General features: G+C 43.0%; 1 protein-coding gene across 2 annotated transcripts in view; it reads right to left on the reverse strand.

Moving 5' to 3' along the window:
- Positions 1-25,798, reverse strand: part of LOC133570836 (receptor-type tyrosine-protein phosphatase gamma-like) — a 519,637-nt gene that overhangs the window by 172,935 nt on the left and 320,904 nt on the right. For both annotated transcript variants that reach the window (XM_061923573.1, XM_061923574.1), the window contains exon 5: positions 176-271. In XM_061923573.1, the coding sequence (XP_061779557.1) occupies positions 176-271 (96 nt within the window). The remainder of the gene's footprint in view (positions 1-175; positions 272-25,798) is intronic.

Consider the following 25,798-nt stretch of genomic DNA (forward strand, 5'->3'; position numbering starts at 1 on the left):
TAGAGAAAAAGCGCTATATAAATATAATTCACTTCACTTCACTTTAAGTAACATTGCTCATTTTTCCGTGGACCATATAAAAACCCTCTGCGAGCTAAAACATTGGACATTTCGGGTGGATTAAGCACTATAATCTCTATAATATCTGTATCTATAATACGCCGTAAATGCTTACCTCAAGGAAGACAGACATGGCAGCAATGATGCGTCTCTCCTTGATGGCGGCGCCGAGGCTGTCAAAGTCGTCAGAGTTGTAAAGGTAGATCTGCATCTGGGAAGGAGACAGAACATACGAGCTTTGAGTGGACAAGAAGTGTCTCGTCATAAATCACAACCACTGCTGGGAAGCCGATGAAAGGCTTTTTTGAGAGCCATAAAAGAGGGTGTATTTATCACACCATAAATCTCTTATAATGTGTGCCATTGCTTTTTGTGTTCTGCCACTGCTGGAGGACGCTTAAGAAATGTTGTGCTACTGAGCTAACAGACCGGAGGGATGTGCTCTTTTCTGCAGGGAGATGCAAGAGAATAAAATGCTCTCTTTATCACTGCTCCCAATTACCTGAAATCACTTCTTTCTGCTCCCAAAAACAAAGTTAAGAATATGTGGCTGCAGAGGAAGAATGAGCAACCAAAATAATTTGATTGCTTTCATTTCATAACCACACGTAGTGCTGATCAAAATCATCAAATGATTGTCAAGGTAGTAATTGGACCTATCCATCATCACAGACTCTTTTAATTTGAAAAGCCTTTCATGTCACTGAACCAAGTTAATTGCCAATAAGAAAAAGGTCCTGGGTGTTGATTTAACTTAAGAGCAGACTTTTCAAAGGGAAACTTTCAGAACCCCCCGCTGACGCTATACGTCATCAAAAAATGTATGATTGTGTTAACAGGCAGCAAAATAAATAATTCAGGTGATTTACATAAGTTGCTTTAAGTACAGCATTTAAATGGAACTCATTTGTTGTGTGAGTTTAGCCAGAAGCGGCCATTAATCAGCTGTCACATGTTATTAACTACATGGCACAATTAAAAGGAGCCCCTTGAATTTCCATTCAGCCAGCAAATATGTGACCTGCTTACTTTGGAAAACAACATATTCATTTAGCAGCCAATAAAAAGTATGCCTAAAAACATTAGACTGTCTTTCTTTTAGAGTCCATGCTGGTATTTTTGTCATGTGACCAAAAGCTGTACAGTAAACAACATAAGTATACATAAAATAGGCACGTTTTTTTTATACCATATTACATAACTTAATTAGAGTAGTACTGTACATCAGGATACAAGTGCCTCTTCCTATGAGTTTTTCAGGCTACGACCTTTCTCACGGCTAATTGTTATACTTTGAGTTGCGACCAAAAATTGGGGTTACAAGTCTCCCAAACACTAGTTGGCGTAGTTAATGTCACAATGAATCTCGTAAGATCAGCACCAAAATATCCGGTCTTACTCGCTAACACCAATGATCCTAGGAGCTATGTTGTCCGGGGTCTTTATGCCCCCTGGTAGGGTCTCCCAAGACAAACTGGTCCTAGGTGAGGGATCAGACAAAGAGCAGCTCGAAGACCTCTATGAAAAATACAAACGAAGGACCCAGATTTCCCTCGCCCGGACGCGCGTCACCGGGGCCCCCCTCTGGAGCCAGGCCCGGAGGTGGGGCACGATGGCAAGCGCCTGGTGACCGGGCCTGTCCCGAAGAGGCAATGGGGGTCACCCCTCCAATGGGCTCACCACCCATAGCAGGGGCCATAGAGGTCGGGTGCAATGTGAGCTGAGCGCCAGCCGAAGGCAGGGGACTCGGCGGTCCGATTCTCGGCTACATAAGCTAGCTCTTGGGACGTGGAACGCCACCTCGCTGGGGGGGAAAGAGCCTCAGCTAGTGCTAGGTGGAGAAGTTCCGGCTGGATATAGTCGGACTCACTTCGACGCACATCAAGGGCTCTGGAACCAGTTCTCTCGAGAGGGGCTGGACTCTCTTCCACTCTGGCATTGCCAGCAGTGAGAGGCGACGGGCTGGGGTGGCAATTCTTGTCGCCCCCCGGCTCAAAGCCTGCACGTGGGAGTTCAACCCAGTGGACGAGAGGGTAGCTTCCCTCCGCCTTCGGGTGGGGGGACGGGTCCTGACTGTTATTTGCGCTTAAGCGGCAAACAACTTTTTGGATTAACTTGAGGGAGTACTGGACAGTACTCCCCCGGGTGATTCCCTCGTTCTACTGGGAGACTTCAACGCTCATATTGGCAACGACAGTGATACCTGGAGAGACGTGATTGAGAAGAATGCCCGCCCGGATCTGAACTCGAGTGGTGTTTTGTTATTGGACTTTTGTGCTCGTCTCAGATTGTCCATAACAGACACCATGTTCAAACATAGGCCGCAGTTCCATGATCGACTTTGTAGTTGTGTCATCGGATTTGCGGTCTCATGTTTTGGACACTCGGGTGAAGAGAGGGGCGGAGCTTTCTACCGAAATGCCGGACAGACCTGGCAGGACCAAGCACATTGTGAGGGTTTGCTGGGAACGCCTAGCAGAGTCTCCTGTCAGAGTTTCAATTCCCACCTCCGGAAGAACTTTGAACATGTCACGAGGGAGGCGCTGGACATTGAGTTCGAGTGGACGATGTTCCGTACCTCTATTGTCGAGGCGGCCGATTGGAGCTGTGACCTGCAAGGTGGTTGGTGCCTGTCGTAGTGGTAATCCTATAGGGATGCCGTCAAGCTGAAGAAAGAGTCCGCTCGGGCTCTTTTGGCTCATAGGACACCGGAGGCAGCAGACAGGTACCAACAGGCCAAGCGGTGTGTGGCTTCAGCGGCCGCGGAGGCAAAAACTCGGACATGGGAGGAGTTCGGGGAAGCCATGGAAAACGACTTCCAGACGGCTTCGAAGCGATTCTGGACCACCATCCGCCGCCTCAGGAAGGGGAAGCAGTGCAATGTCAACACCATGTATGGTGGGGATGGTGTTCTGCTGACCTCGACTGCGGATGCTGTGGATCGGTGGTGGGAATTCTTTGAAGACCTCCTCAATCCTACCAAGACATCTTCCTACGAGGAAGCAGTGCCTCGGGAATCTGTAGTGGGCTCTCCTATTTCTGGGGCTGAGGTTGTCGAGGTAGTTAAAAAGCTCCTCGGTGGCAAAGCCCCGAGGGTGGCTGAGATCTGCCCGGAGTTCCTTAAGGCTCTGGATGCTGTGGGCTGTCTTGGTTGATAAGGTTCTGCAACATCGCGTGGACATCAGGGGCGGTACCTCTGGATTGGCAAACCGGGATGGTGGTTCCCCTCTTTAAGAAGGGGAACCAGAGGGTGTGTTCCAACTATCGTGGGATCATACTCCTCAGCCTTCCCGGTAAGGTCTATTCAGGTGTACTGGAGAGGAGGCTACACCGGATAGTCGAACCTCGGATTCGGGAGGAACTGTGTGGTTTTCGTCCTGGTCGTGGAACTGTGGACCAGCTCTATACTCTCGGCCGGGTCCTTGAGGGTGCATGGGAGTTTGCCCAACCAGTCTACATGTGCTTTGTGGACTTGGAGAAGGCATTCAACAGTGTAGTCCTGTGGGGAGTGCTCAGAGAGTATGGGGGTAACGGACTGTCTGATTGTGGCGGTCTGCTCCCTGTATGATCAGTGTCAGAGCTTGGTCCGCATTGCCGGCAGTAAGTCGGACCCGTTTCCAGTGAGGGTTGGACTCCGCCAAGGCTGCCCTTTGTCACAGATTCTGTTCATAACTTTTATGGATAGAATTTCTAGGCGCAGTCAGGGCGTTGAGGGGATCTGGTTTGGTGGCTGCAGGATTAGGTCTCTGCTTTTTGCAGATGATGTGGTCCTGATGGCTTCACCTGGCCAAGATATTCAGCTCTCACTGGATCGGTTCGCAGCCGAGTGTGAAGCGACTGGGATGGGAATAAGCACCTCCAAGTCCGAGTCCATGGTTCTCGCCCGGAAAAGGGTGTAGTGCCATCTCCGGGTTGGGGAGGAGATCTTGCCCCAAGTGGAGGAGTTCAAGTACCTTGGAGTCTTGTTCACAAGTGAGGGAAGAGTGGATCGTGAGATCGACAGGCGGATCGGTGCGGCGTCTTCAGTAATGCGGACGCTGTATCGATCCGTTGTGGTGAAGAAGGAGCTGAGCCGGAAGGCAAAGCTCTTAATTTACCGGTCTATCTACGTTCCCATCCTCACCTATGGTCATGAGCTTTGGGTTATGACCGAAAGGACAAGATCACGGGTACAAGCTGTCGAAATGAGCTTCCTCCGCAGGGTGGCGGGGCTCTCCCTTAGAGATAGGGTGAGAAGCTCTGCCATCCGGGGGGAGCTCAAAGTAAAGCCGCTGCCCCTCCACATCGAGAGGAGCCAGCTGAGGTGGTTCGGGCATCTGGTCGGGATGCCACCCGAACGCCTCCCTAGGGAGGTGTTTCGGGCACGTCTGACTGGTAGGAGGCCACGTGGAAGACCCAGGACACGTTGGAAAGACTATCTCTCCCGGCTGGCTTGGGAACGCCTCGGGATCCCCCGGGGGGAGCTGGACGAAGTGCAAATATCAACAGTAAATGAACAAGTAGATTAATAATTCATTTTCTACCACTTGTCCTTAATAATTTTGACAAAATAATAGAATGATAAATGACACAATATGTTACAGCATACATCAGCAGCTAAATTAGGAGCCTTTGTTTGCTTACTTACTACTAAAAGACAAGTTGTCTAAAACTTGCAATAAAAAACATATGTTTAATGTACCGTAAGATTTTTTGTTATAATAAAGCCAATAATGCAATTTTTTGTGGTCCCCTTTATTTAGAAAAGTACCAAAAAGTATCGAAATAATTTTGGTACTGGTACTGGTACCAAAATATTGGTATCGGGACAACACTACTTTGTACACTTCAACAGGAGGCGAATAGGAACTGCGTTACAACTAGATGAATACATCAGGAGAGACAATAATACCCACACAGTACGGCAACACGTTTGTCAGCCATACATGGTGAAGCGGCTGGCGACTGCTTCTAGCCAATGGCTTTGACTGGGAGGTGGGACTTCCGGGACAAGAATGGGAAGTGATGTGTTGTGGAGGTTAAAGGTTGTGTGGGTTTCCGTGTGCGTAGCGAGATACGAGAAATTAGCTTGTTGGAGTGGCGTGCTGCAATTTTTGAGAAAAGGAGAGACACTGTGAATCTGTCTGAGCCTTCATTCCTTGGAATGTTATAATATGACCAAACAGATAGGCGACACACATCTTTAAGCTGGCCTTCGTCGCCATAAATAGGCAAAGTGTCTGAACATTCTGTGGTTTCAGAAGGTACAAAAATTAAATGAAGAATTGTCTTTTTGTTCGTTACTATCAGAGGTGGGACCAAGTCATTGTTTTGCAAGTCACAAGTAAGTCTCAAGTCTTTGCCCTCAAGTCGGAGTCAAGTCCCGAGTCAAGACAGGCAAGCCCCGAGTCAAGTCCAAAGTCAAGACTGGAAAGTCTCAAGTCAAGTCCTAAGTCCTGCATTTTGAGTTTCGAGTCCTTTCAAGTCCTTTTAACCACAGACTAATATATTAACACAGATTGTGTATGCTTTTCAAACGCTGTATTTATTTATTAAAACAAGTGCATTTTAAATTGCAGGAAAGAAAATTGTGCTGACATTGCACTTTATAATAGCACTATTAACCAGTCATTTTAAACATTAACTCATTCCTTTACAGAACAAACACATTGAAAAATAAAGTGCAAATGTACTTATTTGTACAAAAGTGTTAACATTGAAAAAACATGACATATACGTGAACATAACAAAAAAGTTGTACTTTTTATATGTCAGGGCCCTATGCTGCATTGCATTTGCAAAAGACCAAATTAGCCAAGAGTCTGTCAGTCATTTGTGCACGATGGGGGCGTAGTATGATGCCACCATGGCTGAAAACTCGCTCCACTGGAGCACTGGAGGCAGGCACTGCCAAGACTCTCATGGCCACTCGGAACAGTGAAGGAAGAGTCTTCATGTTCAATGCCCAGAACAAAAGGGGGGAGAGAGTTGTTTTGGGTTGGTGCACTACTTGTAAGTGTATCTTGTGTTTTTTATGTTGATTTAATTAAAAAAAAAAAAAAAAAAAAAATATTCTTGTGCGGCCCGATACCAATCGATCCACGGACCAGTACCGGGCCGCGGCCCGGTGGTTGGGGACCACTGAGGTAAACAACCAACAGTATGTCAGAAAGCTAGCTAAAACGGTACACATATTCATAATATAGTATACATTTTAACTGACCTTTATTTTACTATTTTTGTCTTTTTTTAGGTGGCTAAAATACGCGGTGCTGCTGACCGCCGTCTAACGTTACGTGTGATATATTGACTAACGTAACCCTGCTTGAAAAAAATCACTGAACAAAAAGTATGAATAAGGTAGTGAACTGCAACAGATTCCCGTGTTTGCAATAACGTTATAACGTTAGCAGTGAGTTTACAGCCTCACTGATTTAACTACACAGCAAATAAAAGTCACGTTACTTAGCCAATAAACGTTATCTTACATTCAAAACTTACCGTTCTTTGTGCAACTTCAAATGCCGGACGAAGTTGGAAGTTGTTGCCTCTCCATCAGTAATTTTGGAACCGCATGTGTTGCATACTGCAAACCGTTTTGTGTTGACCACCTCGTAATTTTTCTACCCAAACAAAATTATTTTAGGTATAATTTTTTGTTCACTGGCGTGTGGTTTGGACATGTCTTCTTCGTTGGTTGTCCTGCAATTTGATTGGATGAATGCTGTGTGATGAAAACAAAGTAGATCTAATTTGATTGGCTGTTGTACTGAGACCACACCAGCTGACACACGCAACGCTGATAGACAAGTACACAATGAAAAATACGGAGCGCTCCCGAATAACTTTTTCATCTTTGGGTTTTGGGGAAAGTAGCAAGTCATGTCAAGTCATGTCAATTCAAAAGGCTCAAGTCCAAGTGAAGTCACAAGTCATTGATGTTAAAGTCTAAGTCGAGTTGCAAGTCTTTTTACATTTTGTCAAGTCGAGTCTAAAGTCATCAAATTCATGACTCGAGTCTGACTCGAGTCCAAGTCATGTGACTCGAGTCCACACCTCTGGTTACTATCACTTGATCACAGCGGGATTTGCGCTCGTTTGTCCGTTATTGATGGGCTCATATTGCTCATCCTATTTGGAGCTGAAAAAATCCCCACAACAGGACCTTTGGCTTTATAAGCTTATGTTTTTCCACCAAATTTGGGTTACTTTACAGCGTTTCTCACTGGCTCTCTGCATTGTGAGTGTGTTAGCGAGACAAAGATTGTAAATAACTGAAAAGAGGGGTCACTCTGTTCTGTTATTTCCACTGTTGAACAAACGCGCTCAGGCGCTGAGAGCGATGCACAACGTCGGACGTCTTTCTTTCTGTTTGAAGCGAGAGAAACGCAAGGTTCATAAATTCTGATTGGGAAACATGGCTGTCAGTCAAACGCTGGTGATGGCGGAGGAGAAAAAAAACAACTCAGCCTTTTGCGGTTATTTACTGCATTAATAAAAACCTCAAGGTCGATTCGATTTGGATTAATCGTGCAGCCCTAGCCCCATTCCGAGGTGGATCTCCCGTGAGAGGAAGAGGTGGGGGTTAATCATTTTGCAATGCAGTCTGCTGAAAATGATAGAAAGCGCCACTCAAAGTCGGAATTGCGACCAAACACATTTTAAGATATTCAACACTCTACTGCCATCTGGCAGCTAAAGTGCATAGTGTAACCCCCTATTTGTCATGTATCATGTGTCAGGTAAGCCGCGACAAATGGGGCCGTATGAATCATTAAACTACTATAGTTTTTATTATACAAACCCCGTTTCCATATGAGTTGGGAAATTGTTTTAGATGTAAATATAAACGGAATACAAGGATTTGCAAATCATTTTGAACCCATATTCAGTTGAATATGCTACAAAGACAACATATTTGATAAACATTTTTTTTTTGAAAATTCATTAACTTTAGAATTTGATGCCAGCAACACGTGACAAAGAAGTTGGGAAAGGTGGCAATAAATACTGATAAAGTTGAGGAATGCTCATCAAACACTTATTTGGAACATCCCACAGGTGAACAGGCAAATTGGGAACAGGTGGGTGCCATGATTGGGTATAAAAGTAGATTCCATGAAATGCTCAGTCATTCACAAACAAGGATGGGGCGAGGGTCATCACTTTGTCAACAAATGCGTGAGCAAATTGTTGAATAGTTTATGAGTTTTAACATGAAATATCTTGTCTTTGTAGTAAATTCAATTGAATATGGGTTGAAAAGGATTTGCAAATCATTGTATTCCGTATATATTTACATCTAACACAATTTCCCAACTCATATGGAAACGGGGTTTGTAGATTTGTAGTGTTTTGTTTTTCATACAATATTTTTTCCTATTTAAAACTTTGGCTTTATTTTATTTTATTATCATGCTTACATACTGTACATTACCTTTTGCATTATATTAAAGGGGAACATTATCACAATTTCAGAATGGTTAAAACCATTAAAAATCAGTTCCCAGTGGCTTATTATATTTTTCGAAGTTTTTTTCAAAATTTTACCCATCACGCAATATCCCTAAAAAAAGCTTCAAAGTGCCTGATTTTAACCATCGTTATAAACACCCGTCCATTTTCCTGTGACGTCACATAGTGAAGCCAACACAAACAAACATGGCGGAAAGAACAGCAAGCTATAGCGACATTAGCTCGGATTCAGACTCGGATTTCAGCGGCTTAAGCGATTCAACAGATTACGAATGTATTGAAACGGATGGTTGTAGTGTGGAGGCAGGTAGCGAAAACAAAATTGAAGAAGAAACTGAAGCTATTGAGCCATATCGGTTTGAACCGTATGCAAGCGAAACCGACGAAAACGACACGACATTCAGCGACACGGGAGAAAGCGAGGACGAATTCGGCGATCGCCTTCTAACCAACGATTGGTATGTGTTTGTTTGGCATTAAAGGAAACTAACAACTATGAACTAGGTTTACAGCATATGAAATACATTTGGCAATAACATGCACTTTGAGAGTGCAGACAGCCCAATTTTCATCAATTAATATATTCTGTAGACATACCCTCATCCGCGCTCTTTTCCTGAAAGCTGATCTGTCCAGTTTTGGAGTTGATGTCAGTAGGCCAGGGAAGCTAGGGTCCATAGGGGGTTTAGCTCGCTCGTCTGCGGGAACAAACTGCCGCCATTGCTTGCCGTGCTACTGAGGTCCTTTGTCCCTGAATTGCTCACACACTCCGGCAGATTCAATGGGGGTCTGGCGGCAGATTTCTTTGACTTTATCGTTGGAAATGCATCTGCTTTGAATGTCGCAGGATATCCACACATTCTTGCCATCTCTGTCGTAGCATAGCTTTCGTCGGTAAAGTGTGCGGAACAAACGTCCAATTTCTTGCCACTTTCGCATCTTTGGGCCACTGGTGCAACTTGAATCCGTCCCTGTTCGTGTTGTTACACCCTCCGACAACACACCGACGAGGCATGATGTCTCCAAGGTACGGAAAACAGTCGAAAAAACGGAAAATAACAGAGCTGATTTGACTCGGTGTTTGAGAAAATGGCGGATTGCTTCCCGATGTGACGCCACGTTGTGACGTCATCGCTCCGAGAGCGAATATTAGAAAGGTGTTTAAATCGCCAAAATTCACCCATTTAGAGTTCGGAAATGGGTTAAAAAAATATATGGTCTTTTTTTCTGCAACATCAAGGTATTTATTGACGCTTACATAGGTCTGGTGATAATGTTCCCCTTTAATTGATATAATTACGTCTTGTCTACCTTGTACTTTTTTTATTTTGTATGTCATTGCCTGAAATAAATGAATAAATGAATGAAAATGAAAATGAATGAACATTTTTTAAAAGGCATGTTACATGGTAACATTTTTGATCTTTTGTGGGCCAAGCACCAAGGGATGACACTGTTTCACAATACCAGTTTTTCAAGGCACGAACTGCGTCACGGAGCCAATTAAACTCAATTGAGAAAATGGCGCAGGTCTTCAAAATGGCTCTAATCTTACATTCAAGTGCGCAGACAAGTTGAAGTCATGTTTGCTGTCATCACGATGTAGAATATAGCAGTGAGCAGTGAGAAGAAGAGTACTTAACTCAGTGAGAGTCATACACGAATTGCAGCTTGCAAGCATCCAAAGAATGTGTGCAAACTGAAAGACAACTAAAAAACTACAATAATCCAGAATTGTCCATATTTTCATCCTCTTTGTGGTGCAGCTCACTAGTGATACTATTTGTATCACTTTATTCTTTCGACCTTAATTTCGTCTGCATGGTTTCTTTTGTCACCCAACAGACATTCCAAATCAAGTGAAACTAATGTAAAGCTGCTCATGTTTCCCATGATAGCGACGCACTGAAGAACAACAAGAAGAAACGCGTGTGTGGGAGGCAAGGTCTCAGGTTCGACTACTAGAGCAGTTCGTTGCTAAACGTTTTGGTCTAAAACACAGCATGAGTCTCTCACTTCAGTCCCACGCAAAAGTCAAGATTGTTCTAAATAAAAAAATACTACTGCCAGAGGGCTAATCAATATATCGACTGAGCAGTGCGGATGGGGACTATAACGATGAGTCGGCACACAACAAACAGAGGCTCAATGGGGTGCACTACATAGCAGCAACCAGCAGAGGCACTGTTGAGTCAGCTTCAATTGGTCTAAAACCTGAAGAACAGCAGCTCTCTGGTATTAGCCTGACATTAGTCTAACATTAACCTGATACTGAGTGCAGCTGGGATAGGCTGACATTAGCATGATATTGGGGACGGTGTGGCGCGGTTGGGAGAGTGGCCGTGCCAGCAACCTGAGGGTTCCTGGTTCGATCCCCAGCTTCTACCAACCTAGTCACGTCCGTTGTGTCCTTGAGCAAGACACTTCACCCTTGCTCCTGATGGGTCGTCGTTAAGCGCCTTGCATAACAGCTCCCGCCATCAATGTGTGAATGTGTGTGTGAATGGGTGAATGTGGAAATAGTGTCAAAGCGCTTTGAGTACCTTGAAGGTAGAAAAGCGCTATACAAGTATAACCCATTTACCATATTAGTCTTACACTGACCTAATATTAGCCTGATATTAGCCAGACATTTGACCAATATTTGCCTGATATTAGACTGATAATAGCCCGGTATTAGTTTAACATTAACCTGATATTATCCTGATATTAGCCTACAGTACACGCTGACACATGAAATGCATCAATAAATATCACAAATAATAAAGAGCACACATTCACACTATTGAATTTGTATAGGGCAAAAAACAGCAGTTCAACAATGAGTTGATAAATGCCCACTGTGTTAAATGCATGACTTTCCTGCTGTGCAGCATACAAATAATACTATGATAAAACTCCACTTTGCACATAAATCTTTTGTTGATGTTATCAATTGCCGCTTGATAACAGCAGCGTTAAAACCAACATTACACATTCAAAAATTAATAATACGTTTCCGTCACTGTGACTGTTGACACAGCCTAAAAAACAACATGATTGTTATCACGAATGTAAAATCACTTTTGTGTTCACTCGATGATGCTTCAGGCATGGGAGTACCCTTTGAGAAAAAAAGACGAACATTTCTATCGGCACAAAGTGCTGCCACGCAAGCCTCGGAAGACATTTTTGAAAATTAAGACTACATTTCCTGCAATTGGCTGCATTTCTACACTATATTTGACCTTTGGATTTATTCTCTCATCTACCAACCTTTTTTGGCTGTCTTTTTGACACTTACATAGTGTCCTATGTATTGTAACACATCATTTGTAGTTCTTTTAGTAGACAATTTACAAAACATTATTATCATTGAAAATATAAAATTGTACCACATGCATGCAAAAAAATTCAGAAAAAGTTTCCCATTTGGCGACACTATTCGGTAACCATGTCCCTTTGGGTTATATACTTCTGGTGTTGTGACCTATATTTGTTAGGGATGTCCGATAATGGCTTTTTGCCGATATCCGATATTCCCATATTGTCCAACTCTTTAATTACCGATATCAACCGATACCGGTATCAACCGATACTGATATATACAGTCGTGGAATTAACACATTATTATGCCTAGTTTGGACAACCAAGGATGGTGAAGATAAGGTCATTTTTAAAAATATTAATAACATTAAAGAAGATTAATAAATTAAAAACATTGTCTTGAATAAAAAAAGAAAGTAAAACAGTAAAAACAGTTACATAGAAACTAGTAATTAATGAAAATTAGTCAAATTAACTGTTAAAGGTTAGTACTATTAGTGGACCAGCAGCACGCACAATCATGTGTGCTTACGGACTGTATCCCTTGCAGACTGTATTGATATATATTGATATATAATGTAGGAACCAGAAATATTAATAACAGAAAGAAACAACCCTTTTGTGTGAATGAGTGTGAATGAGTGTAAATGGGGGAGGGAGGTTTTTTGGGTTGGTGCACTAATTGTAAGTGTATCTTGTGTTTTTTATATTGATTTAATAAAAAACAAAACAGAAAACCCCCCCCCAAAAAAACCCGATACCGGTAATAAAAAAACGATACCGATAATTCCCGATATTACATTTAAAAGCATTTATCGGCCGATAATATCGGCAGGCCGATATCATTGGACATCTCTAATATTTGTTATGTCAAAAATATACCTTATCGCTGGCTACTTACTAATAAATACTCTACAACTACAACTGGTTCGGATCTTATCGCCTCCCCGCCCTGCAACTCGGTGCGGTGTTTAGGTAAGCAAAAGAGAGAGTACCTGTGGCTAAGGCAAGCTTTCATATTTTTATTGATATTTCATTAAAAAAACACAAAAGTTACATTTTGACGCGAAAATGAATGTTTGAAAAAGCATATTTCCATGTTTACACGGACATTTCAGAATGGTTTATGTTTAAAGTTGATCTCGAACATGCATACAATTAAAATATGATACATTACATTTTGCCCGTTTCTCATTACATGTTTGAAAAGAAGTAGGGAGAAGCAGAGCTTATCTAATCCTACCCCTTTTCTACTTCATAGCAATTACTAACACATTTGTCCTCTTCCTGTTTTCCATTTATACACAATATACTCCACAAATAATAAATAATGAAGTTCTCAATAAATAGCTAAATACATTGAAAATCACAATGATATGAATAAGATTACCTCATTTTTTAATAAAGTTTAAAATGTTTCTCAGGATTTTTCTTTGTACTTTGTAAACACCTTGAGTTTGAACCGTTGCTTAAACCAGATTACATTAGTACACTGTCTGACTTCTTTGCTGAATCCATTCCATAATTTAATCCCACATACTGATATACTAAAGGTCGTAAGTGTTGTATGTGCATAACAATGTTTTAAATTAATAATCATGAACTTTCGAAGGACAAAGGGGAGACAACCTCCGCCTCCACATCCACTGAGAAGCCGTGGAGATTGTGGAGAGCCTGAAATTTCTGTGAGTCAGTGTTTCCAGCCAGATTTCTTGGACTGCTAACACCTCAAATCTAGTCAGGAACGCTCAACAGAGACGGTTCTTTCTCACAGCGCTGATGCAGGCCCTACTTCCCCAGAGGCTGATGCTCAATTTTTATCAGAGCACTATTGAGAACATCCTCACCAACTCCATCATTGTGTGGTTTGCGAGCTGCACGGTGGCTGAGAAGACGGCCCTGCACAGACTGGCGAAGGCAGAGCCCAGCGCATAATTGGGCTGGAGCACCCTCACTTGGACACTCTTTACACCAGCAGACTGAGGAAGAAGGCCAAAAAAATCTCCATGGACTCCACACATCCTGGTAACACCCTCTTTGAACCACTATTATCCGGCAAGTGGTTCAGAAACATTAGGTCCACAAATAACAGGCTGAGGAACAGCTTCTTTCCTAGAGCTGGAGCCTTTATCTCCCCCTTCCCTTCGCTCCCCCCACTGGACTGTGAGACGCCCATACACACTGCAGGTGGGATACAATGGAGACAGAGACTCTCTTTTAGTTCTTTTAGTCCTTAACTACCTCATCAAAGCACGTGGCACATCAGTTTTGCTCTTTGCATATTTGAACTCACTTTTAAATTGGGACTTATGCACTGCTTAGCAGAGGTGTGGACTCGAGTCACATGACTTGGACTCGAGTCAGACTCGAGTCATGAATTTGATGACTTTAGACTCGACTTGACAAAATGTAAAAAGACTTGCAACTCGACTTAGACTTTAACATCAATGACTTGTGACTTCACTTGGACTTGAGCCTTTTGAATTGACATGACTTGACATGACTTGCTACTTTCCCCAAAACCCAAAGATGAAAAAGTTATTCGGGAGCGCTCCGTATTTTTCATTGTGTACTTGTCTATCAGCGTTGCGTGTGTCAGCTGGTGTGCTCTCAGTACAACAGCCAATCAAATTAGATCTACTTTGTTTTCATCACACAGCATTCATCCAATCAAATTGCAGGACAACCAACGAAGAAGACATGTCCAAACCACACGCCAGTGAACAAAAAATGATACCTAAAATAATTTTGTTTGGGTATAAAAATTACGAGGTGGTCAACACAAAACGGTTTGCAGTATGCAACACATGCGGTTCCAAAATTACTGATGGAGAGGCAACAACTTCCAACTTCGTCCGGCATTTGAAGTTGCACAAAGAACGGTAAGTTTTGAATGTAAGATAACGTTTATTGGCTAAGTAACGTGACTTTTATTTACTGTGTAGTTAAATCAGTGAGGCTGTAAACTCACTGCTAACGTTATAACGTTATTGCAAACACGGGAATCTGTTGCAGTTCACTACCTTATTCATACTTTTTGTTCAGTGATTTTTTTTAAGCAGGGTTACGTTAGTCAATATATCACACGTAACGTTAGACGGCGGTCAGCAGCACCGCGTATTTTAGCCACCTAAAAAAAGACAAAAATAGTAAAATAAAGGTCAGTTAAAATGTATACCATATTATGAATATGTGTACCGTTTTAGCTAGCTTTCTGACATACTGTTGGTTGTTTACCTCAGTGGTCCCCAACCACCGGGCCGCGGCCCGGTACTGGTCCGTGGATCGATTGGTATCGGGCCGCACAAGAATTTTTCTTTTTTTTTCTTTTTTTAATTAAATCAACATAAAAAACACAAGATACACTTACAAGTAGTGCACCAACCCAAAACAACTCTCCCCCCCTTTTGTTCTGGGCATTGAACATGAAGACTCTTCCTTCACTGTTCCGAGTGGCCATGAGAGTCTTGGCAGTGCCTGCCTCCAGTGCTCCAGTGGAGCGAGTTTTCAGCCATGGTGGCATCATACTACGCCCCCATCGTGCACAAATGACTGACAGACTCTTGGCTAATTTGGTCTTTTGCAAATGCAATGCAGCATAGGGCCCTGACATATAAAAAGTACAACTTTTTTGTTATGTTCACGTATATGTCATGTTTTTTCAATGTTAACACTTTTGTACAAATAAGTACATTTGCACTTTATTTTTCAATGTGTTTGTTCTGTAAAGGAAGTAGTTAATGTTTAAAATGACTGGTTAATAGTGCTATTATAAAGTGCAATGTCAGCACAATTTTCTTTCCTGCAATTTAAAATGCACTTGTTTTAATAAATAAATACAGCGTTTGAAAAGCATACACAATCTGTGTTAATATATTAGTCTGTGGTTAAAAGGACTTGAAAGGACTCGAAACTCAAAATGCAGGACTTAGGACTTGACTTGAGACTTTCCAGTCTTGACTTTGGACTTGACTCGGGGCTTGCCTGTCTTGACTCGGGACTTGACTCGGACTTGAGGGCAAAGACTTGAGACTTACTTGTGACTTGCAAAACAATGACTTGGTCCCACCTCTGCTGCTTAGTATCTTACATTATTATTGTTGTTCAGTGTCTGTTTTTTTATGAACTATGTGAAGTTTGGCAAGATATTCCCATATTTTATATTGCATCTATATTTTATTGTCTTTTAATGGGAAACTGCACTTTTTTTGGAATTTTGCCTATTGTTCACAATCATTATGCGAGACAAAGGTCGTAAGTGTTGTATGTGCATCTTTTTTTAGGATTCTAAATATGCATCCATAAAAAAAAAATGCTTGCAAGGTAAGGCAAATGGGAGTCACCATCATAGCTTTCAAAGCCCTCTAAAACAACTTTAAAACCCTCCATCAACACTGCATATGTAGTAACAGACACATTCGTAACAATATGTAATATGTACAATATTTACCGTATTTTGGTCATTTTAAGCATTAGAGGAACTTCTGTCCTGGGTGCATTTATTTCAGTGCCCACAGCAACGCACTTCCTACTTCTGGAAACAAACACCTGTGTGTTTTAATCATGGCAGACTTCGTAATAGACGACTATTTTTGGACAAATGAGGATTCACGACCTTGTCTTTTTGAACCTGAATATACGGAGGATGAACTGCTGATTATAGAAGCGAGCACGAAGAGAGGGTGCAATGTTGGAGCAGACGGAAGCCGAGAGAGTCAGGACTGGCAGGTGATATGAATATACTGTAATATTGTACATGGTAATTGGGATTTGTTATAAATTGTATATATTATATACAAATATAATATCATATAATAATATATCAGTATATTATATACTATATACATAATATGTAAATATTACATATAGGGCTACAACAACTAATCGATTAAATCGGTTAAAATCGATTATAAAAATAGTTGGCAATAAATGTAGTCATCGATTCGTTGGATCTATGCTATGCGCATGCGCAGAGGCTACTTTTTTTTTATTATAAACCTTTATTTATAAACTGCAACATTTACAAACAGCTGAGAAACAATAATCAAAATAAGTATGGTGCCAGTGTACTGTTTTTTTTCCAATAAAATACTGGAAAAGATAGAAATGTAGTTTGTCTCTTTTATCCGATTATTAATCGATTAATCGAAGTAATAATCGACAGATTAATCGATTATCAAATTAGTTGTTAGTTGCAGCCCTAATTACATATATGTTATATTTTATGTTGCTACTATGGTACATTTTTAGTCTACTTAATACCTGCATGCCACACCTAGTGTGTGTGTGACAATCATTGGTACTTTAACTTTAACTTTAATTATCCTTTACATCCTTACCCTTTCCATCCTTTGAAACTGAGCTACTGTGTGGAACAATTTCCCTCATGGATCAATAAAGTTTGTCTAAGTCTAAGTCTAAATCTAAATGTGGATATTGGAGCCAGCTACGCCATGGGTGTCAAACTCCGGCCCGCGGGCCAGATTTGGCTGTTGATGAAGTATGCGTTGCATTCACTCGTTTGTGCGTACAGAAGCCGCACATATCTTGTGACTGGGTCTGAACGATGTTAGAATGGATGAAAAGCGGACGTGACGATAGCTCGTAGAGTACGTTAAAGGCAGTGCATTTAAGACACGCCCCCAAGACTGTGGTCCGGGTGGACGAGATATAATGACTGATGAACACCTTCGTTTGATAATGAAGGTTGCCTCAGCTCAAAGCCTGAGCCCCGACATTAATGAGCTTGCATCCAAGAAAAGATGGCAGGTATCTGGCTTGGGCACATCGGATTAGATCAGTGTGTTGCAAACTGAACCGTTTAAAGTCCTGAATGGTTGTTTTATTCATTGTTATTTTATTTTCAAATTTATTAGCCTGTGGAAAAAGTTAATGTTGATATTTACCTCAGAAGGCTGCAAATAGAAAAGAGGCATTCAATTTTTATTTAAATTTTATTTGATATGCCATTGATATTTTTTAATTATTATTATTATTATTATTTGAAACTCGATTTTGCATGTCACTATAAAGTTATATAAGCCTTGCTTGTTCAGTATTCAATGCAAAACGTGTTTGGGTCCCTATTAAAAGGTTAATTTGTTCAACCTTGGCCCGCGGCTTTGTTCAGTTTTAAATTTTGGCCCACTCTGTATTTGAGTTTGACACCCCTGAGCTACGCCGACAAAAATGAGAGTGCATTAACAAAATCAACTGGGAAAAAACCCGTCCCCGGCCAGCTGGACCAAACGGTCAACTGTCCATCAAGTGAGTCACTATAATACTGATTATGATACATGCAGGACAACATGCTTGTTATTATAACAACATACAATGTTGAGCTAGCTGTGTACAAACAAAACATGAAATGTGGGCTAATACTTTACAGATACTGTAATATGACAGCTTGGTTATTGCACAGGTTATGGAACATAAATTAAGTATTGTTGGCAATTTAATACAGATAAATAGATACAAGATGTGCATACAGCTGGTTGGCTTGTTGCCAATAATTATCGCAGTCAAAGCCGCCCACGTAGCGTATACTAATGCATGTGTCTTATCTGTGTACTTCTAGCCTTATTGTTTTCAGTATTTACTAATGATTGTATTTGTCTTGAAGCACAGATCAAAATTGGAAACCATATATCATGTAACATTTAATACAATGCCAATAAAGCTTTATACTCTATTCTAACCTGATCCCAGATTATGGCAGACTATATGTAATATGTAAAATCAACCAATCAATTATCAATGCAGGCAAATTTACGAAGTTCATTTTCATTCATCGTTGGTTAATTGACTTATCAAATATCAGCCCAGGCGTAGATAAGGTAACACTTTCAAGCAGTAGAGAATATGTAGTGATTTTTTGCCCGTACATACAGTATTTGGCTTTGTTCATTAATGAATAATTTTTGCCACTTTATTTTGGCTATTTTTGTATGACATTTTCCAGTTCATTTTATCACTTATTATTACACCCTAAAAATTGGTTTCTTTTACTCTTTCAATGTCTACTACACCTTTTTGTATTTGACCTTACCTTCAAATGTGGGCCTACTTCTACCTACAAACACCCACAGGTGATATAAAAAGTTAATGATTATTTTGACCTAAATGGTCACAATTATCATTATTATAAAAGTATTGTTGAATATGCTCAATAAGTACTTCTACACACACTAAAATATTTTAATCATAACATAAATACATAAACAAATAGGCCTACAGAAGAAACATTAAATATTTTGGATACACCAAAATGAAAATTTATTGGCCAAAAACCGAAAATAAGTTATTATGCCAAGTATTATTAACATTGCATTTATGGCTGTGACTGTTTACTAACCTCATTACAATCAAGGCATTGCAATTGCACATATTAATATATATCATTCAAATAATAAAACATGTATTTATACACAACTGGTATTCCAATAAAATCAAATACAAATCATATAATATATTTAATAATGATAATAAAATGACGGATAGGTCAAATACTTAATGGTGCCAGAAACAGTGCTCCAAAGAAGAAGTCAACAGGAAGCATAAAGTGTGTTGTTCCACTATGGTGAAACTAGACAGTCATTGGATGAATGTTCGGCTTTGTCCCGTCCATCCGACACTTCCAAGAGTCCATGAACGTCTATGGCAGTGGTTCTTAACCTGGGTTCAATCAAACCCTAGGGGTTCGGTGAGTCGGCCTCAGGAAGGTCACGCCACGGAGGTCACGACACACCCGACTCATCTTGTAAATAAAAACTTCTCCCTATCGGCGTACTTATGGATACCCCCAAACAATGTTCCTTCTAATTTTCCATCTGATTTGCAGCTGTGTAATTTGTTGTGAGTTCATGCACTGTGTTGGTTTTGTTCTTTGAACAATGTGATGTTCATGCACGGATCATTTTGTGCACCAGTAAAAAAAACATATAACTTTGTCGTGAATTTGAAAAAAAAAAAAAAGCTTTATTTATCACTAAAGAAGGGTTCGGTGAATGCCCATATGAAACTGGTGGGGTTCAGTACCTCCAACAAGGTTAAGAACCACTGGTCTATGGTCATATGGACAGTGGGCGGGTCTGGAGGCTGATCTTCCGCATGATTATTGGATGATCTGTCTGAGGCTTAATCCTTTTCTGATTGACAGCAAAATGAGCCAAAAAGCAACTTTAAAATTAAAACCACAGCGGGAGCATTTTTCAAATCGTATTAAGTTGCTGTGAGTTGATTTGAAGAACTTTACAATTATTCTATATTAGTGACTTTTTCTTCATTTAAAAAAAATATATATACAGGTAAAAGCCAGTAAATTAGAATATTTTGAAAAACTTGATTTATTTCAGTAATTGCATTCAAAAGGTGTAACTTGTACATTATATTTATTCATTGCACACAGACTGATGCATTCAAATGTTTATTTCATTTAATTTTGATGATTTGAAGTGGCAACAAATGAAAATCCAAAATTCCGTGTGTCACAAAATTAGAATATTACTTAAGGCTAATACAAAAAAGGGATTTTTAGAAATGTTGGCCAACTGAAAAGTATGAAAATGAAAAATATGAGCATGTACAATACTCAATACTTGGTTGGAGCTCCTTTTGCCTCAATTACTGCGTTAATGCGGCGTGGCATGGAGTCGATGAGTTTCTGGCACTGCTCAGGTGTTATGAGAGCCCAGGTTGCTCTGATAGTGGCCTTCAACTCTTCTGCGTTTTTGGGTCTGGCATTCTGCATCTTCCTTTTCACAATACCCCACAGATTTTCTATGGGGCTAAGGTCAGGGGAGTTGGCGGGCCAATTTAGAACAGAAATACCATGGTCCGTAAACCAGGCACGGGTAGATTTTGCGCTGTGTGCAGGCGCCAAGTCCTGTTGGAACTTGAAATCTCCATCTCCATAGAGCAGGTCAGCAGCAGGAAGCATGAAGTGCTCTAAAACTTGCTGGTAGACGGCTGCGTTGACCCTGGATCTCAGGAAACAGAGTGGACCGACACCAGCAGATGACATGGCACCCCAAACCATCACTGATGGTGGAAACTTTACACTAGACTTCAGGCAACGTGGATCCTGTGCCTCTCCTGTCTTCCTCCAGACTCTGGGACCTCGATTTCCAAAGGAAATGCAAAATTTGCATGGTTGGGTGATGGTTTGGGGTGCCATGTCATCTGCTGGTGTCGGTCCACTCTGTTTCCTGAGATCCAGGGTCAACGCAGCCGTCTACCAGCAAGTTTTAGAGCACTTCATGCTTCCTGCTGCTGACCTGCTCTATGGAGATGGAGATTTCAAGTTCCAACAGGACTTGGCGCCTGCACACAGCGCAAAATCTACCCGTGCCTGGTTTACGGACCATGGTATTTCTGTTCTAAATTGGCCCGCCAACTCCCCTGACCTTAGCCCCATAGAAAATCTGTGGGGTATTGTGAAAAGGAAGATGCAGAATGCCAGACCCAAAAACGCAGAAGAGTTGAAGGCCACTATCAGAGCAACCTGGGCTCTCATAACACCTGAGCAGTGCCAGAAACTCATCGACTCCATGCCACGCCGCATTAACGCAGTAATTGAGGCAAAAGGAGCTCCAACCAAGTATTGAGTATTGTACATGCTCATATTTTTCATTTTCATACTTTTCAGTTGGCCAACATTTCTAAAAATCCCTTTTTTGTATTAGCCTTAAGTAATATTCTAATTTTGTGACACACGGAATTTTGGATTTTCATTTGTTGCCACTTCAAATCATCAAAATTAAATGAAATAAACATTTGAATGCATCAGTCTGTGTGCAATGAATAAATATAATGTACAAGTTACACCTTTTGAATGCAATTACTGAAATAAATCAAGTTTTTCAAAATATTCTAATTTACTGGCTTTTACCTGTATATATTTTTTGCTGTTATGGTTACTCTTGTTTGGAAACTCTTGACTTGTCATGGATGAACAGTGAGTGCTGCTGTAAGCCCTCATACACACATTCTTCAAACACACGCATGCACGCACGCACGCACGCACGCACGCACGCACGTACGCACGCACACACACACACACTATCCTCAGCTGTGCTTCCCCTTTTTGAAAAACCTCTTAATATTTCCACATTTTGCAGATTGCTGTCTTTCTGGAACGTGTTTAAGTACATCCACATGGAAGACATGTCGCCTCCATTCCATACAATCGCATGCTTCTTTTGTTGCTCTTCTGGTGATAAAAGTTTTTCGGCTGACAACCAAAATTTCAGTGCACCAGTAATAAATATTCTTGCCCTATTATTCTTATTTGAGTGTTAAAATATATTTATTTTCTTCTGTTTAAATTTGTAAAGGTTTTAAAAAGTTGTTTTAAATAATTTCAGCAAAGTGACGTGCTTTACTTCCCGTTTATTTGATATCATGTGGGTTCACTTCCTGTTGTAGACACGTGCATGTGTAAATATTCATATTTATTACTGTGTTCTAAGAGAGCACAACCTGTAGACTCAATGTACACAATTAAATATATTTGTTGTTCACACAGTAATGTGTTTGTACTAGGGCTGTCAAGTGACTATTTTTCAAATCAGATTAATCACACTTCAAATATGTGATTAATCATGATTAATCACAGGTTACTATTTGATAGAATGTTCTTTAAAAATACCCTAATATTTGGACACAAATGCAATTTTGTAGTTAGAATGTCATACGGCAACATTTTTGTCTTGAACAGAAATATTTCCTGCTTAACTTGATAAAAATAAACCTATTTCTGTCATGTCTGTATTATCATGTTTTGTTTTAAGTCATGTTTTGTTTAGTTTCCGTCTTTTCACTCCCTTGTCTGGTCACCATAGCAACCATTAGTTTTCACCTGTCACGTCACGCACCTGTTTCACGTCTTGAGTCACGCACCTGTTTTCGTTAATCATGTCTGTAGTATTTAAGCCGTGCCAAGACCAAGACCCGCCATGCCAAGACCAAGACCCGCCATGCCAAGACCAAGACCCGCCATGCCAAGACCCACACCAAGACCAACACCCACGCCAAGACCAAGACCTATACCAAGACCCACGCCGAGCTTCGCCGCCTGACGCGCCACGCCGAGCTTCGCCGCCTGACGCGCCACGCCAAGCCACGCCTGCCACGATGACGACGCGCCTGCCTCCTCGTCGGCCACGGATATGGCCGCTACCTGGTCGCCCGCCACGCCAAGTGCGCCCACCTCCCAGTCGGCCGCGAATGTGGCCATTCCCTGGGCGCCCGCCTCGCCTGCTGCAGCGGCGTTCCACTCGCCGCCGCCACCTAACTCTGCCCCGGTGGATACGGGGACACGTGGTCTGGCGACCCACCGCCATGTCCCCCTCCCGCCCTCCCATGACTTTTGTTAAGTTTTTTCTTGGACATCTAGTATCTGTCCTTAAGGGAGGGGCTCTGTCATGTCTGTATTATCATGTTTTGTTTTAAGTCATGTTTTGTTTAGTTTCCGTCTTTTCACTCCCTTGTCTGGTCACCATAGCAACCATTAGTTTTCACCTGTCACGTCACGCACCTGTTTCACGTCTTGAGTCACGCACCTGTTTTCGTTAATCATGTCTGTAGTATTTAAGTTCAGTGTTTTTCAGTTTGTTTTTCTGACGACCTCGCACCCCATACCGCACCACATTTATGCTCTGTCCATTCCTCTATGATCCTGCTTCATGTCCCTTGTCACAGTAAGTTTTGGTTCCATGTTTATAGTCTTTTTGTTTTTTCATAGTTTATTCTCCGCCACTGTGCGCGCTTTCATTTATTCCTTTTTTGATAAATATAAATAAATCATGTACCTCCATTCCCGTCTCGCCCGTGCCAACTTTCCGTTGCATCCCGGAAGAGCAAACTCCCAAGATCAAGTCCTGACAGTAGGTCGTCAGCAGACCCGCTTTTCCGCACCTGAGTTGGACATGTTCGACGAGGCTTCCTGGGCGGTCCTGTGCGCGATGGAGGAGGAAACGCGGCGCTACTCCTCCATGGAGTATAGAGACTTCATTTGGTCCCAGGACGACACAGCGTCACCTCAGTCGCGGAAGCGCCGCTCCCGACGAAGGATGTCGGGTAGAACTTCCGCGAGCCTGCAGGACACGCCGCTCCCACAAGCCCCTCCCCCTCCGGGCGGAAGCAAGCAGCAGCCAGCCCGTCTTCGCCCGGATGACGTCAAAGACCAGGATTTTTTTTTTCTGAATTCTTTTTCTTTTGATTCCCCGCTCCCCAGGACTCAAGCCACACCCAAGACACAAAACAATTTTTTTTCACCCACTCAATCCCAGGCACAAGAAAGACAATTTGGACAATTTAATGGGGAAGTTTCTGCCCTCCTCCGCCCACCCCTACAGAGAGTTCCAGACCGCAGGGAGCGCGTCTGGTATCCGCCCCTTGAGGGGGGGGCTAGGGCTGGGAATTGTTCAGGTGGGGTGGATCAGCATCACCTTGTCAAGCCACAGCCTCCCTCATGGCCGCCACCACCAGTCTTCCGACCTGTCAAGCCACAGCCTCCAGCACGACCGCCCTTACCAGTCTTTTACCATGCCAAGCCGCAACCCCCAGCAAGACCACCTCCACCTGCACTACCAGCTCCACGACGCCAAGCTCCGGTACCAGCTCCACGACGCCAAGCTCCGGTACCAGCTCCACGACGCCAAGCTCCGGTACCAGCTCCACGACGTCAAGCTCCGGTACCAGCTCCACGACGCCAAGCTCCGGTACCAGCTCCACGACGCCAAGCTCCGGTACCAGCTCCACGACGCCAAGCTCCGGTACCAGCTCCACGACGCCAAGCTCCGGTACCAGCTCCACGACGCCAAGCTCCGGTACCAGCTCCACGACACCAAGCTCCGGTACCAGCTCCACGACGCCAAGCTCCGGTACCAGCTCAACAAGTCCAAGACCAAGACCCGCTAAGCCAAGACCAAGACCAAGACACGCCATGCCAAGACCAAGATACGCCATGCCAAGACCAAGATACGCCATGCCAAGACCAAGACTCGCCATGCCAAGACCAAGACTCGCCATGCCAAGACCAAGACTCGCCATGCCAAGACCAAGACCCGCCATGCCAAGACCAAGACCCGCCATGCCAAGACCAAGACCCGCCATGCCAAGACCAAGACCCTCCATGCCAAGACCAAGACCCGCCATGCCAAGACCAAGACCCGCCATGCCAAGACCAAGACCCGCCATGCCAAGACCAAGACCCGCCATGCCAAGACCAAGACCCGCCATGCCAAGACCAAGACCCTCCATGCCAAGACCAAGACCCGCCATGCCAAGACCAAGACCCGCCATGCCAAGACCAAGACCCGCCATGCCAAGACCAAGACCCGCCATGCCAAGACCAAGACCCGCCATGCCAAGACCCACACCAAGACCAACACCCACGCCAAGACCAAGACCTATACCAAGACCCACGCCGAGCTTCGCCGCCTGACGCGCCACGCCGAGCTTCGCCGCCTGAAGCGCCACGCCGAGCTTCGCCGCCTGACGCGCCACGCCGAGCTTCGCCGCCTGACGCGCCACGCCGAGCTTCGCCGCCTGACGCGCCACGCCGCCTGACTCACCACGCCAAGCCACGCCTGCCACGATGACGACGCGCCTGCCTCCTCGTCGGCCACGGATATGGCCGCTACCTGGTCGCCCGCCACGCCAAGTGCGCCCACCTCCCAGTCGGCCGCGAATGTGGCCATTCCCTGGGCGCCCGCCTCGCCTGCTGCAGCGGCGTTCCACTCGCCGCCGCCACCTAACTCTGCCCCGGTGGTTAAGGGGACACGTGGTCTGGCGACCCACCGCCATGTCCCCCTCCCGCCCTCCCATGACTTTTGTTAAGTTTTTTCTTGGACATCTAGTATCTGTCCTTAAGGGAGGGGCTCTGTCATGTCTGTATTATCATGTTTTGTTTTAAGTCATGTTTTGTTTAGTTTCCGTCTTTTCACTCCCTTGTCTGGTCACCATAGCAACCATT

This window comes from Nerophis lumbriciformis, linkage group LG28, assembly GCF_033978685.3.
Source record: "Nerophis lumbriciformis linkage group LG28, RoL_Nlum_v2.1, whole genome shotgun sequence".
NCBI lineage: Eukaryota > Metazoa > Chordata > Actinopteri > Syngnathiformes > Syngnathidae > Nerophis > Nerophis lumbriciformis.